Genomic DNA, 15,837 nt, shown 5'->3' with positions numbered 1-15,837 from the left:
TGTCTTCCTTTATTCTCAGTGTTTAAATGGGTACGAAAAACTCTAATTGCACTAGTTCAAGTCACGTTTGGAAGGACCATAAACAAGTAAGCATCACTCTCTTTTTATGAAAATGTTTTATCAGATTTCTGCTCTTATTTCCTGCCAGTGTGTGAAGCAAAGAGCACACACAGATCTGGGAAGAGGCTAGGTTTGTTAAGGTCTATATCAGCTGTCCCCAACCTTTTTTGCACCATGGACCGGTCTCATATATAGACACAATTTTCCCGGACCGGCCGTCGGAATATCAATTAGGCCTAGAAGTTTAGTATAGCCGCTTTTTCATAACATTTTAGTTTAAGTAGAAACATAAAAACATAAAGTGCATATTTTTCTCTAATCATATAATATAAACATTGCAACTCACCATTGCAACTCACAACTCACCATGTCGCTGAATCAGTGGGAGCCCTGAGCTTGTTTCCCAGCAACAAGATGGTCCCATCTAGGGGTGATGGGAGACAGTGACACCCTGTTCCGTATGTCCAGTCTACTCCATGTTTTTGTTGCCGTCATTGCGGAAAACCCCGCTTCGCAGAGATCGAATGTTAGAAATGGAAGGAATGTTTTCAGTGCTTTTGTGGCTCTCTCAGGATATTCAGCCTTGATTTTAATCCAGAAGGTCGGCAGAAATGAAGTTATCTCAAACATACTTTTAAGGACACCGACATTTACAACCTCAAGGATTTGATCTACTTCCTGCACGGACATGGACGATTCACCTGGGACATTCACAAATGGGTTGCGGATCCATTCCTTCGCACTTTGTGGGTCTTTGGCGGTTGGGAAGTAACGCTCAAACTCCATTGACAGTAAAGCTGTGAGAAAGACATCTCAGTCTCTCCCAAAATCCCCGCTAATGTTTGGAACATTTCAAATATGCCCCTGTCCGCTCGCCGTCCCCACAGTTCCAGTTTGGCTTTGAATGCAGCCACTTTATCTGCCAACTTCCCCTGAAGTGACAGATTGAGTTCGTTGAGCAAGTTTAATATGTCGCACAGGTAAGCAAGTTTTGCGACCCATTCCTCGTCATTTAAATGTGCTGCCAGTGGTGACTTTTTTTCTGAAAGAAATCTCTGCAGCGGCTCTCGTAACTCAAACACTCTGGCAAGCGATCTCCCCCTGGATAGCCATCTGACTTCTGTGTATAAGAGACGGTGTTTGTGCTCTGCGTCTATTTCCTCACGAAGCTGGCCAAACAGATACGAGTTAAGGACGTGTGCTTTGATGTGATTTGCTAACTTTGAAACATCATTCAGTACGACGTTAAATTCAGGTGCCATTTTTCAGCTAGCCAGCATTTCTCTGTGAATGACACAGTGCGTAGACTCACATTCAGGCGCAACCTCTTTAACCCGGGTAGTGAAACCAGACAGCCGTCCAGACAGCAGCCCCATCCGTGTGTACGCCACCACAGACTGACCAATCAAATTTTACAGTCGTGGCCAAAAGTCTTGAATGACACAAATATTAATTTTCACAAAGTCGCCTCCGTTTGTATGATGGCAATTTGCATATACTCCAGAATGTTATGAAGAGTGGTCAGATGAATTGCAATTAATTGCAAAGTCCCCCTTTGCCATGCAAATGAACTGAATCCCCCAAAAACATTTCCACTATTTCAGCCCTGCCACAAAAGGACCAGCTGACATCATGTCAGTGATTCTCTCGTTAACCTCTCTAGGGGGTGTTGGGACGCTACCGTCCCACCTGGCCAACATCCAGTGAAATTGCAGAGCGCCAAATTCAAAAACAGAAATACTCAAAAAATTAATGAAACATACAAGTGTTATACATCGGTTTAAAGATTAACCTGTCTAGCCCCTGGGTTCCCCCACATTCCACTGAAAAGGCAGCGCACGAAATTCAAAAAATATGTTTTAGAAATATTTAACTTTCACACATTAACAAGTCCAATACAGCAAATGAAAGATAAACATCTTGTGAATCCAGCCAACATGTACGATTTAAAAAAACATGTTTTACAGCGAAAACACCACGTATATTTGTTAGCTCGCCACCAAATACAAAAAAGCACAGACATTTCTTTCACAGCACAGGTAGCTTGCACAAAACCGACTAAATAGAGATAGAATTAGTCACTAACCAAGAAACAACTTCATCAGATGACAGTCTTATAACATGTTATACAATAAATCTATGTCTTGTTCGAAAAATGTGCATATTTCAGGTATAAATCATAGTTTTACATTGCAGCTACAATCACAAATAGCACCGAAGCAGCTAGAACAATTAGAGACCAACGTGAAATACCTAAATACTCATCATAAAACATTTATGAAAAATACATGGTGTACAGCAAATGAAAGACAAACATCTTGAGAATCCAGCCAATATTTCAGATTTTTTTAAGTGTTTTACAGCGAAAACACAATATAGCATTATATTAGCTTACCACAATAGCCAAAAACACAACCCATTTATCAGCAGCAAAAGTTAGCGATCGCAAAAAAACAGCAAAAGATATATAATTTTTCACTAACCTTGACAACCTTCATCAGATGACAGTCCTATAACATCAGGTTATACAATACACTTATGCTTTGTTTGAAAATTTGCATATTTAGAGCTGAAATCCGTGGTTATACATTGTGAAAACGTAGCAACTTTTTCCCAGAATCTCCGGATATATTTCTGACACTCACCTAATCTGACCAAATAACTCATCATAAACTTTACTAAAAAAGACATGTTGTACAGCAAATGAAAGATACACTAGTTCTTAATGCAATCGCCGTGTTAGAATTCTAAAAATAACTTTAGTACGACATACAGCTTACGTTATAGCGAGACAGCGCCTGCAATGAGGGCGGAAAATAGTACTAAACATTTTCCACAGAAATATGAAATAACATCATAAATGGTTCCTACTTTTGCTGAGCTTCCATCAGAATCTTTTCCAAGGAGTCCTTTGTCCAGAACAATCGTTGTTTGGTTTTAGAACGTCCTTTTCTCCTGTCGAATTAGCAACGAAAGCTAGCCAAGTGGCACGAAGCTGTCCATCTTTACCAAACGCAGAGAACGGAAACCGCCAAAACTCCCGATAAACTTTCAATAATCTGATAAAACTATATTGAAAAAACATACTTTATGATGATATTATCACATGTATCAAATAAAATCAAAGCCGGAGATATTAGCCGTCTATAACGAAAGCTTTTCAGAACGCAATCCAGGGTTCCTTCCCGCGCCTTGCTGACCAAAGGAAATAGTGGTCACGTCATTCCAAGAGCTCTTGTTCGACCTCAGATCAAGCTAGACACCCCATTCCACCTCTCACTGCCTCTTGACATCTAGTGGAAGGTGTATGAAGTGCATGTATATCCATAGATTTCAAGCAAATGAATAGGAAGGCCCTGGAACAGAGCCTCGATTTCAGATTTTTCACTTCCTGACAGGAAGTTTGCTGCAAAATGACTTCTGTTTTACTCACAGATATAATTCAAACGGTTTTAGAAACTTGAGAGTGTTTTCTATCCAATAGTAATAATAATATGCATATTGTACGAGCAATAATTGAGTACGAGGCAGTTTAATTTGGGAATGATTTTTTACAAAGTGAAAACAGCGCCCCCCTCTCCCAAAGAAGTTAACTTCTTGTTAATCCAACCATGGTGTCAGATTTCAAAAAGACTTTACGGCGAAAGCAAACCATGCGATTATCTGAGAACAGTGCCCAGCAGACAAATCATTACAAACAGTAACCAGCCAAGTAGACGAGTAAGAAATAGCGATAAAATGAATCACTTACCTTTGATGATCTTCATATGGTTACACTCACAAAACTCCCAGTTACCCAATAAATGTTTGTTTTGTTCGATCAAGGCCCTCTTTATATCCAAAAACCTCAGTTTTGTTAGCGCATTTTATTCAGTAAAACACTGTCTCAAACAACATCCGGTGAAATTGCAGCGCGTGTAACTCAACAAAACAGAAATTCTCATAATAAATATACATAAAAGATCCAAATATTATACTCCAGTTTTAAAGATAAACTTCTTGTTAATCCAACCGCTGTGTCAGATTTCAAAAAGGCTTTACGGCGAAAGCAAATCATGCGATTATCTGAGAACAGTGCCCAGCAGACAAATCATTACAAACAGTTAGCAGCCAAGAAGAGGAGTAACAAAAGTCACAAATAGAGTTAAAATGTATCACTTTGATGATCATCATATGGTTGCACTCCGAAGACTCCATGTTACACAAATGTTCGATAAAGTCCCTCTTTATATTCAAAAACCTCCATTTTGTTGGTGCGTTTTGTTCAGTAATACATTGGAACAAAGCGCGGTCACAACAGACAGACAAAATCTAAAAAGTACCATAAAAATTAGTAGAAACATGTCAAACGATGTTTAATCAATCAGTTTTTTTTTTTGTCAGAAATAATCGATCATATTTCAACCGGACAAAAGCTTCGTCAATAGAAAAGGAGAAACAAGAAAGGCGCGCTCCCGGTCAGACGTTGGAGTCATGTCTGGAAATTTCCACTTCACTCATTGAAAGTGCTTTTTCTCCCTAATTTTTCAGAGTAAAAACCTGAAACAATGCCTAAAGACTGGCCACATGTTGTGGAAGCCGTAGAGATCGTGAACTGCGTCATAAGTCTTTGTATGGTGGATAGGCTTTCAATGGAAAAGAGACATTTCAAAATAATGGCACTTCCTGGATGGATTTTCCTCATGTTTTTGCCTGCCATATCAGTTCTGTTATACTCACAGACATTATTTTAACAGTTTTAGAAACTTCAGAGTGTTTTCTATCCAAATCTACCAATTATATGCATATCCTAGCTTCTGGGCCTGAGTAGCAGGCAGTTTACTTTGAACGCTTTTCATCCAAAATTCCGAATGCTGCTCCCTACCCTAGTGAGGTTAACACAGGTGTGAGTGTTGACGAGGACAAGGCTGGAGATCACTCTGTCATGCTGATTGAATTCGAATAACAGACTGGAAGCTTCAAAAGGAGGGTGGTGCTTGGAATCATTGTTCTTCCTCTGTCAGCCATGGTTACCTGCAAGGAAACACGTGCCGTCATCATTGCTTTGCACAAAAAGGGCATCACAGGCAAGGATATTGCTGAGAGTAAGATTGCACCTAAATAAACCATTTATCGGATCATCAAGAACTTCAAGGAGAGCGGTTCAATTGTTGTGAAGGTGGCTTCAGGGCGCCCAAGAAAGTCCAGCAAGCGCCAGGACCGTCTCCTAAAAGTTGGTGCCCCGATCCTGCAGCTGAATCACCAGTACAGAGCTTGCTCAGGAATGGCAGCAGGCAGGTGAGTGCATCTGCACGCACAGTGAAGCGAAGACTTTTGGAGGATGGCCTGGTCTCAAGAAGGGCAGCAAACTTCTCTCCAGGAAAAACATCAGGGTCAGACTGATATTCTGCAAAAGATACAGGGATTGGACTGCTGAGGACTAGGGTAAAGTCATTTTCTCTGAATCCCCTTTCTGATTGTTTGGGGCATCCGGAAAAAAACTTGTCCGGAGAAGAGAAGGTGAGCGCTACCATCAGTCCTGTGTCATGCCAACCGTAAAGCATCCTGAGACCATTCATGTGTGGGGTTGCTTCTCAGCCAAGGGAGTGGGCTCACTCACAATTTTGCCCAAGAGCACAGCCATGAATAAAGAATGGTACCAACACATCCTCCGTGAGCAACTTCTCCCAACCATCCAGGAACAATTTGGTGACGAACAATGCCCTTTCCAGCATAATGAAGCACCTTGCCATTAGGCAAAAGTGATAACTAAGTGGCTCGAGGAACAAAACATCAATATTTTGGGTCCATGGCCAGGAAACTCCCCAGACCTTAATCCCATTGAGAACTTGTGGTCAATCCTCAAGAGGCGGGTGGACAAACAAAAACCAACAAATTCTGATCCACTCCAAGCATTGATTATGCAAGAATGGGCTGCCATCAGTCAGGATCTGGCCCAGAAGTTAATTGACAGCATGCCAGGGCGGATTGCAGAGGTCTTGAAAAAGAAGGGTCAACACTGCAAATATTGACCCTTTGCATCAACTTCATGTAATTGTCAATAAAAGCCTTTGACACTTATGAAATGCTTGTAATTATATTTTAGTATTCCGTAGTAACATCTGACAAAAATATCTAAAGACACTGAAGCAGCAAACTTTGTGGAAATTAATATTTGTGTCATTCTCTAAACTTTTGGCCACGACTGTAATTATCCAAAGACTTGAATAGTTCTGTGGCCGTTGTGTGTGCTGTCCCTGCCGACTAACAACATATCCTCATGCACAACATCCTGAAATGTATATTGCACATAAACAAGCAGTATTGCCTTGTCGTCAACATCGGTAGGTTCGTCAACCTGGATTGCATACCACGGTGACTCGTTAAGCCTCTATAACAATTGTGCCTCATCATCCTCCGCTATTTCATCAATTTGCCTAGTAACGGTGGTAGCCGAAAGAGGAACCTGCTATCTTTTTAGCTGCAGCCTCTCCCAAGAGTTCACGGCAAATGCCCTTAGCAGCAGGTAGAATCAACTCCTCGCCAAGAGTGAAAGGCTTCTTGGCCTTAGCAATATGGCTAGCCACTAAGTATGACGCTCTCATTGCAGCCACGTTTGTTGACGTGGCTTTCAAGACTTGCTTCTGTCCTTCTTATTAATGTTTTCTTCGCTCAAAGAATTCAACAAGTATCTTATTTTACTGATTTAAAAATCTATATTTATCCTTTCCGTGCTGCCCGGTAGTGAATGTCCTGGTCCGCGGCCCGGTTTTTGGGGACCGCTGGTCTATATGACAGCGAGTGGTATTGTACTAAAACACCCCAGCTATCTGTAGAGCAGGAGCTCATCAGTTGGTGAGTGACAGGACTGGGAGTGGACTCATCAGAGGACAGGCAGGGCTCTGTTATTGTCTTTATTCTGTTATTGTCTTATTCTGTTATTTTATTGTTTTATTCTGTTATGTTGTTATTGTCTTTTTCTGTTATTGTCTAATTCTGCACCCTAACCCACAGCTCTAAATGGTGCGTAGACACTCCCAGGCTGTGTCCCAAATGGCACCCTATTCACCCATAGGGCTCTGGTCAAAAGTAATAATTAGGTGGGGGATTTTATATTTGTCATATTATATGCACGTGTGAATTGGAAATGTGTATTTTTAATATCCCAACTCCCCCTGAGACGCCCTCGGAGTAATGTCACAGCCAGGGTCTGCCATTATCAACGGTGACCCTGGCGTATTTAGGTTTAAGTGCCTTGCTCAAGGGCACATCAGCAGATTGTTCACCTTGTTTGCTTAGGGATTCAAACTAAACCTTTCAGTTACTGGCCTAACTCTCTAACCGCTAGGCTACCTGCCGCCCTATGTAGGGAATAGTGTATCATTTGGGAAGGTGACTCTGACCCTGCCACGATTCACACACTGATTCACACACTGGGTTTGTAGACTCTTGGATCAATCTCCTTCTCTCTGTGATATCCCTCTGGTTGAGATGGTTTAGCTTATTTAACAAGTCAAACTGCACAACTAGGGTTACGTTTACCACAGCTTTCAGACTGGGTGTTCCAGATATGCACTGCAATGGGTTGTTGTGGCTGTGCTCTGAACATGTGTGGAGTAATGTAGAGGCTTTTGTCAAAACCTTCCTTCCCTACCCCCTCAGGCAGATTCGAGACACTGTCAACTGGATCTTCAGTGAGCAGATGATTGTTTGCTACATCAACATTTTCCGCGACACATTCTGGCCCAACGGAAAACTGGCCCCCCAAATCAAGGCTCGGTCCGACACAGAACGTCGGGAGACCAAGGAGAGAGCTCAACAGAAGCTGCTAGACAATATCCCAGGTAGGTCTTCCCTCCTGCCATACAGGTGTCATCTCTGCACATTTATTAACAATGTTTTGGTCAGACCTTTTTCTTCAAATACATGTTATAATTTGTTTGCAGAGGTAAAATCGTGTGTGCAGGAGTTAATTGTATTTATTCTACGATGTTGATTTTGGGGCTGTAACTCCCTGTTCCACAAGGGTGTGCGCGTTAACCCTGCTAGAGATGATTGATATCTGACATGGATCAGTACTCAAGGGGTGTGGGGTGGAGTCTGGCGTTGGTCTTGAAACAAAAGTTTCTGTTTCAATTGGCTTATTGGATCCTTTAGTTTATTAATTCCACCATTTAATAAAACAAGCACACATAAAACTTAAAAGCCATACATACACATTAATAAAATCATCGAGGATAACACACAATAAAGTCTGGGACTTATTTCCATTGTGGTCCTCTTGACACAAGATGGAACACAGTATGGCAGTGAAATAATAAAACAAACACATAGAAGAACATCTATCTCATCATTCCAGTTACATCATAGGGGTTATTCATATGGGCACAGAGGACATCAAACATATTTTTACTTTATTTTTTAAAGCTGTCCAGAGAGGACATTGTTTTTATAGGCAGAGGCAACTCATTCCATTCTGAGGCTCTAGTATACAAGAAAGTACCTTTCCCAGAATTACTCCTGAACCTGTATAAGCACACATCAGCAACACCTGATCTGGTGCTGTGATTGTGTGCATCCCTAACACGAGGAAAGTAATCACTTAGATATCTGGGCGCAGGACCATAAATACTCCTGTAAACCAAACCTAGTCTAATCTGGGACACCCTAGCCTCAACAGGCAGCCAGTTTAGTTCCTGAAAGCAGCTCCTGCCTATGTGAGTACATGGACTCACCTTCAATACTACTCTGATCAGCTTATTCTGGGCTATCTGGAGCTTCCCCTTCATAAGTTTAGATAAGCCCCCAAACCAGGAAGTACTAGCATAGTCAAAATGGCATTGAATGAGGGCAGTAGCTAGCACTTTCATGGAGTCCTTATCAAGCAGCTTGGACTTTCTAGCCAAAAACTTAGTCCTGGCATTAACCTTCCATAGCACCTTATTGGCCATGCTCACACCTCCCAAGCTTCCATCAAGGATACATCCCAAGTAGCTAACAGAGGTTTTAGTAGTCAGCACCTCACCCCCTAACTCCACTCTGATTTCAGACGACCTACACAATTTAGGCCTGGATCCAAAAAATAATTGCTTCAGTTTTCCCTAAGTGCAGAGAGAGCTTATCTCCAAGCCATTTGTTAATGTTAGTAAGCTCTGTGCTAAGTATGCTCTCCAACATAGTTTTACTTTTGTGAGACACCAGAAGTGTAGAGTCATCCGCATAAAGAAAAAGACGGCAAGAACAAGCATCTTTCATATCGTTAATATACAATAAAAACAGCAGAGGCCCAAGCACGCTCCCCTGCGGAACGCCACAGCTCATTGGTTTTGCCTGAGACAGTGAACCATTAACCTCTACCACTTGCTCCCTTCCTGATAAATAGGACTTTACCCAGCCTAGAGGGAAACTGCTTAACCCCAGTGCCTCCAGTTTGGAGATTAGGAGACAGTGGTTAACTGTATCAAAGTCCTTCTGTAGGTCAAGCAGTACCATTCCACACAGATTTCGCTCATCAATCTCTTTCCTGGTGAAGTCAGTCAAGTAAAGTAGACATGAATCAGTGGAGTATGTTTTTCTAAAACCCGACTGAAAATCGTACATTCGACCCTGTTTGTTAACATATTCATACATTTGCTCATGTACAATTCTCTCCACTATCTTTGAATTTACACAGAGGATAGATACAGGCCTATAATTCCCAGGGTCAGACTTTATCCTCTTCTTATACGGAGGTGTAACTTTAGCTTGTTTCATGTCCCTGGGAAAGGTGCCTTGTTCAAGAGAGAGATTAACGATATGCGTAAAACAAGGGTCAAATTGCTCAGCAGAATCTATTGATAAAGATGAGCAAAACAGACCTGGTAAAATAAATAATACAAATACTTTGCTAACAGCAACTGCCAAAATAAACCTCAACATAGTGTCTTAATAGGGCGTTGGGGCATCACGAGCCAGAATAGCTTCAATGCACCTTGGCATAGATTCTACAAGTGTCTGGAATTCTATTGGAGGGATGTGACACCATTCTTCCATGAGAAATGTCATAATTTGCTGTTTTGTTGATTGTGGTGGAAACCGCCGCTTTCAAAATACTTTGTATCCATCCATTATTTTGGCAGTTGCCTGTATATTTTATGCTCCATTCCATGTCACACCACACACTGTACAAGCTACACACTGGTACATGTGTGAGACAGGGAAAATATAAGCACCTCCTATTTGACTTTTTTTGCGGACATGTTGCTCCTAGACCTGACGGGTATCTGTGGCTGGATCTCTGAATGTGAACATTTTTACAGTTTGGTAATTTAGCAGACGCTCTTATCCATGGTGACTTAGTCAGGTCATTCGACTAAGGTAGGTAACACAACCACATACAGCATGCTAACTGTGTCTTTCAGATGCACTACAGAACCTGGTGGGACAGCAGAACGCCAGGTATGGGATCATCAAGATCTTCAACGCACTTCAGGAGGCCAATGCCAACAAGCATCTGCTTTATGTAAGTTCACCTCACCCTCTGTGAATGAACAAAGTATCCTAAAACATGCTGTTGTGGTGCGGTTTGAAAGAGCCACCCCGATTCCATTAGGAATTTCACGAACACATCTAGCGCAGCCACCTAGAGGCTCAGTTCAGAACAGCATCTCATTACTGGCAGGTCAGACCACACAGAGGGAGAATGGGTTTGAAAGGGCATGTGTACGTTCCAAAAGCTTTCCCATTTGCACTATGTCAATAAAGTTATTTGTGTGGAATACTCTGAAGTTGCCTCCATATATATACATATGTTACATTCTATGGTTGCCTCATTCCATCTAATAGGGGAAGATATCAGTGAGTCAGTCATTCCCATACATGCCTGCATAGGAACAAAGTGCACAAAACAAACTCTCCTTCACTTGAGTCCAGGCTGAAGTGATGTGTTGTTTAATGGCCTCCTGACATGTTTCCTCTGCCCCTGGTTCAGGTTCTGATGGAGATGATCCTCAAAGAGCTGTGTCCAGAACTCAACGTGGAGACGGACCAGATCTGATGGGGGCGAGGCCCATATGTACGCAAAACACAGGATAGTGTGGTTAATGTGGAGCAGAACCCTAGGGCATCCTATTCCCTCCCTCAAAGGGAATAGGGTGCCATTAATATAGTGTACTACTTTTGACCAGAGGGCATGAAGTTGTGCACTATAGGGAATAGGGTGCCGTTTGGGAACGCAGCCTAACACACACACACACACACACACACTGAGTGAAGGAAATGGAGGTGCTCCTGGAGATCGACATGGCTTTAGTTTAGTCTTGGTTTTCAGGGGAGAGACACTCGTTGAAGGATTATGTATTATCTTTTGTTCAAACTAGATTTTTTTAATTTTAACTCAACAGATAGATCATGAAGACAAATGTAACATCAACACAGAGGTACTATAATGTTCCAGCATGGTACAGTAAACAATGAGATTAAACTGAATGGATGATACCTTTTCTGTTATTCTGCGGTACTTTTATCTGAATGCATTTGATTATGTAGTGCTCAAACTAGGGAGACAAGCTTCTGTTCCTGTTACTACCTTACATTTCTTTGTTTTGTTCAGTAGCTGAAAATGACAAATCAGTCCCACTGCCAAGGTCTGTTGCAGAAAGCCAGGCTATTGATTGATTACTTTGTTATGGATCCAAAATGTGAATAGTTGTGAAATGATGAGTGTTGTGCTCATATAATGAAGAAACAAGCTGCATACCGACCTCAAATACATTCCCCACCAATGTTACATTATGTTCATTGTAGAACGGCTTCATTGTGCAATATGTCATGTAAAGTCATTGTGACAATTTTATTTGTGACTTATTGATAGATTTTATTTTTACCCAAAAATTGTTTAGAGAATTTATAAGCAATAAATTGCAAAAGAAAAATGTATGACTTAACTATTTTTTTGTTATTTATCCACTTTAGGCAAATTCCTTGTCAATATAAGCTTCTCAAAATTGTATGAAATTGAAACCATCTGAACTTGGATGCTACAAATGTATATAAATTGCATCTGAATTCAAGGACCCCAAGTTCATGCAGAGTAGTACCGGTAACACCGTTCTAATGTGTGGAATCTGTAGTTATTAAACAGTTGTTACACTGGGCACACAATCGCCGTACTCCTATCCATACCAAACCCACACACTGAACACAAAGCATTCAGGTCTTATGTTATTTACTCAGCAGTCTCCTCTGTTGCTTTGAGATTAACTATCTGGACTCCCTAACTAAGGTCATGATGGTGGATCTCTACATTCTGCTAAAGATGATGTCCCTCTGGAGGTCCTGGCACACTTCTGGGTTTAGCCGAGCAGCCTAGTCAAAGAGAATCCAGTTTCCAGTATGAGATTCAGAAAGGTGATAAAATCTTAATCAAATCTTAATTGGCCTTCACTGATACTTATGTTGCTATTTCAGGCAAATGGGTCAAGCAGAATTTGATTTGATTTATTAGGATCCCCGTTAGCCGAAGCCAATGGAGACAGCTAGTCTTACTGGGGTCCGACACATAACCAAAAAGACAGACATTGACATACATTTGAATGTGTGTGCCCACCTTAGTGAAGTAGTGCCAGGCCTTCTCCTTGCTCTGAGGAACCCCCTTTCCCAGTTCCAGACAGCGGGCGTAGTAGAAAAGAGCAATGGCCACGCCCTTAATGACGTATTCAGGCAGGCAGTCGGTGACCATGGCGATGGCAGCAATGTCATCGTAATTGGTAATCCTACATTTTCATTGTGGGAAGATGACTTCTTTGGCACACAAATAATACTTTTCTTAAAAATAGGCTGACATTTACATTGGAATATATATTTTTCCATTGAGGTGTCACTCTGGAACATTACAGCCTACAATTTAATAATATCTTCAATCAGTTTCCTTGTGGAAATAGAGGGTAGTAGGTTAGCCGCAGCATTTTTTTTTTAACCTCTTGACTTCTATCTAATAAACCATACATATTTATCACTGCTTTAGTGTTCTACAGATGGTTAGTATCTTATGTATTTAACTGCCCTTTTTTTAAACACATTTACATTTTCAACTCCAACAAACAAAGGAGCTGCAGTGGTATTTTGCGGGCTGTATCTCATCTCTCATACCGACATGAACAACACAACCACGCTACACTGCTTCCAAGGGCTCTTTGTCTTACTGCTGGTTGGAACAACTCTGATTGGACCGGCTCTCTGGGGTATGTTACCAGCAACAGCATAATGAATATGGTTCAAAGGGAAATCAAATTGCTGTTGGTTAGGATATTATTATACGTGTCAAAGGGAGATTGATTGAAAAAGACTCCCACTTAACTGTCATTATTGTGGTGGATAACCTGTGGACAGAACAGGGAATTTACTGTATGATATACCCTATGACAGTACCTGTTGGCAAGGGCTGCTGCTCTCGAGTAGAGCTTCCTGTGGTAGTAGTAGGCAGCCAGGTGGGCCTGGGCGTACACATTCCCCCGCTCAGCCGCTTCCTTCAGGCACTCAATGGCAGCCTTGGGGTCCTGCTGGATGCCCTGACCATACAAGTACATGATCCCCAGTGCGCCCTGGGACTCCAGACTGCCATTGCCACAGGCCTCTGAGTGCCAGAAGAACGCCTGGAGCACAGGGCACACACATGCACACAGTGGGGAAACAGAGTTATGAAAGGGAATAGTTGAAATAGAATCCTGAATTATTGATCAAGGTGAAACATCTCATGGGTACAGTAAACACATCATACCCTTTTGAGGTCCTGTGTCTCAGGTCTAGAGTAGAACATACCCAGAGAACTCTGAGCTTTTACACAGGCTTTGGGGTTTCCCTCATTAGCAGCAAGGAGCCAGTAACTGAGTGTGGAAAACAACACGGTCACTGCCACAACAGTTCTCCATGAGTCAGCAAACATCTCAAACATTGTGCCTGTGCTTCTGCTGACCTTTCTGCTTCTGTATTGGATTGCTGGACCCCATAGCCCTCCAGGTAGGCTATGCCAATGTGATACAGAGCAGTGTATCTGATGGAGCCTGCCTCTGGGCTGTTCCACTGGACTACTCTCCTCATGTAGTCCACTGCCCTTGCCTGGAGCAAAGTACAACACACTGCACTTGTCAGACTCAGACTACTCAACATGTACTCCCAGAAACCCCAGACCAACGCAACAAACAGGTTACATTGTGGAAGGCAACCCATCTGCCTAGGGAGACTACTCAACATGAGGTATGTTTGGTAGACTTACAGTAGTTTGTATTTATAACATGGTAGTAGCAGGCGTGACAGTGAGCAGTTTTTAGAGATGCTCCATTGGGTTCTTCAGTTACCCATTATAATTTATTATGAGGTGGAAACCCAGCAAACCAAACAAGGAAGAATGCACAACACTATCAATACCGTGACTCACTTGATCCATAGCAGTGCCCAGGCCATCATAATACATGACAGCTAGCTGGAAGAGGGCTCTGGGGTCGCTGTCCTTAAGGCCGTCAAAGACTCTCTCTGCCTCCTCATAGCGTCCCTGGCCCAGCAGTAGAGTACAATCAGAAAACCAGGGCATCATCGCTCAAGCTCAGTATACCTCACTGGTATTTCTGCACTACTGAAATGGCTCCTATATGGCTCCATTATATCAGAGGAAACCACATGGCTAGCTACATTTCTCTGTCCAGTATATGGGCATATGATATATGAATGGGAGAGCTGTTACCTCATAATAGTACAGCTGTCCCAGCAGGAAAAGGGCCTGCTTGTCTCCCCCTTCAGCTCTACCCTTCAGCAGTCTCTCAGCCCTCTCCACCGGAGTGGCAAGGCTCTCTAAGGAGAACAAATCATGTGGTTCAACTGGCAGGTTGTGTGTTTCTGTGCATAATTATTTTTACCAGGGCCCATTTTCCCAGACTGTTGTGCATCTGAGGCAAACAAACTGAATATTTTACAGAATAGAAGGAAACCAAAGATTGTGGGAAATATTTGTTGAGTGATTTCACTTCTACTGTGGGTCGATTAAAGTTTGATCTACAAAGGTCAATATTTTCAATGGTTTTCCTTCACTTTAAAGTCACTCCCTAACTCACCTTAACAACAGTTGTGGTGCGTCATAACAGCTGATCTGAGGTCATGAAACGTCCCAGTTCTAAAGTGACTGTCTGTTTTATCTTGTGCTGAATACCTTGGTGTGAAGTCGGTTTCACTCCTTCATCTCGGTAGACATCAGTGATGGCACGAAACACCTTTTCTTGGCTGTGTTTTTTTGGAGCTTCGATTTTATAATCCGACTTCATACCCTTGCCTCAGAGCCTGCAATACATCCCTATATATTTACAATCTGTTTGCCAGGATACACCTACGCTTTAAAACATCAAATAAGAACCCAAGTTGATTGTTTTTACTGATTTACCTTTCACGCAGTTTGTTCATTTTGTGAGCATGAAGTCTGCAGTGCGCTTTATGCTACGACACAATATAATCTGTTACTAAGCAACTACTAAACAAATACTGTGCGTTCAGTAAATCGCACTACTCTATTGTTGTGTAGATGTAGGCAACTAGTATGTGCTAACAGTAACAATGACAATTATAATTATCACAACACAACGTTTGATTAGGCCTGTTTGAATATTCGCCTATTGGATTATTAGAAAGGAATGATACTTTATCTGAAAATTTATTTGAAAAATAAATTTCGTCCTATCAATAAATGTTGACAGAAAATAACTGATTGCCCATATTTTTGTTGTTGTTGCTGAAACTGTGTAAACCATTTTGCATTTACAACTGATGTCTAGGCTA

General features: G+C 41.8%; 2 protein-coding genes across 3 annotated transcripts in view; one reads left to right on the top strand and one right to left on the bottom strand.

Annotated features, from left to right (window-relative positions):
• snx25 (sorting nexin 25) overlaps positions 1 to 11,955 on the top strand; it is a 58,851-nt gene extending 46,896 nt beyond the window's left edge. Inside the window, exons 16-19 of the mRNA XM_055888532.1 lie at positions 20 to 86; positions 7,702 to 7,883; positions 10,440 to 10,540; positions 11,009 to 11,955. Of these exons, the coding sequence (XP_055744507.1) occupies positions 20 to 86; positions 7,702 to 7,883; positions 10,440 to 10,540; positions 11,009 to 11,074 (416 nt within the window). The 3' untranslated portion in view covers positions 11,075 to 11,955. The remainder of the gene's footprint in view (positions 1 to 19; positions 87 to 7,701; positions 7,884 to 10,439; positions 10,541 to 11,008) is intronic.
• An 83-nt stretch (positions 11,956 to 12,038) lies between these two features.
• lrp2bp (LRP2 binding protein) lies at positions 12,039 to 15,530 on the bottom strand. Of its 2 annotated transcripts, XM_055888534.1 has the most exons (9): positions 15,446 to 15,530; positions 15,218 to 15,345; positions 14,756 to 14,862; positions 14,453 to 14,566; positions 13,991 to 14,133; positions 13,796 to 13,901; positions 13,447 to 13,670; positions 12,626 to 12,791; positions 12,039 to 12,384 (listed from the first exon to the last, which is right to left on the bottom strand). In XM_055888534.1, exons 2-9 carry the CDS (start codon positions 15,327 to 15,329, stop codon positions 12,319 to 12,321), a joined length of 1,038 nt encoding a protein of 345 aa, XP_055744509.1. In that variant the 5' UTR covers positions 15,330 to 15,345; positions 15,446 to 15,530; the 3' UTR covers positions 12,039 to 12,318. The 2 variants fall into 2 exon arrangements, with proteins under 2 accessions (XP_055744509.1, XP_055744508.1); XM_055888533.1 differs by having other exon boundaries at positions 12,039 to 12,791.
• Between the last annotated feature and the right edge of the window lie 307 nt (positions 15,531 to 15,837).

The sequence above is a fragment of the Salvelinus fontinalis genome, chromosome 29, assembly GCF_029448725.1.
Source record: "Salvelinus fontinalis isolate EN_2023a chromosome 29, ASM2944872v1, whole genome shotgun sequence".
NCBI lineage: Eukaryota > Metazoa > Chordata > Actinopteri > Salmoniformes > Salmonidae > Salvelinus > Salvelinus fontinalis.
Note: the sequence above shows the minus strand (reverse complement) of the source record. Positions and strands in the feature narration are given on the sequence as shown.

Coding starts and splice junctions, on each gene's coding strand:
- lrp2bp (XM_055888533.1), bottom strand. CDS start 15,329: ATGAAGTCGGATTATAAAATCGAAGCTCCAAAAAAACACAGCCAAGAA. Junction 13,902..13,990: donor TCCAATACAGAAGCAGAAAG/GTCAGCAGAAGC, acceptor TTCCACACTCAG/TTACTGGCTCCTTGCTGCTA. Junction 12,792..13,446: donor GCAGCAGCCCTTGCCAACAG/GTACTGTCATAG, acceptor ATGAAAATGTAG/GATTACCAATTACGATGACA.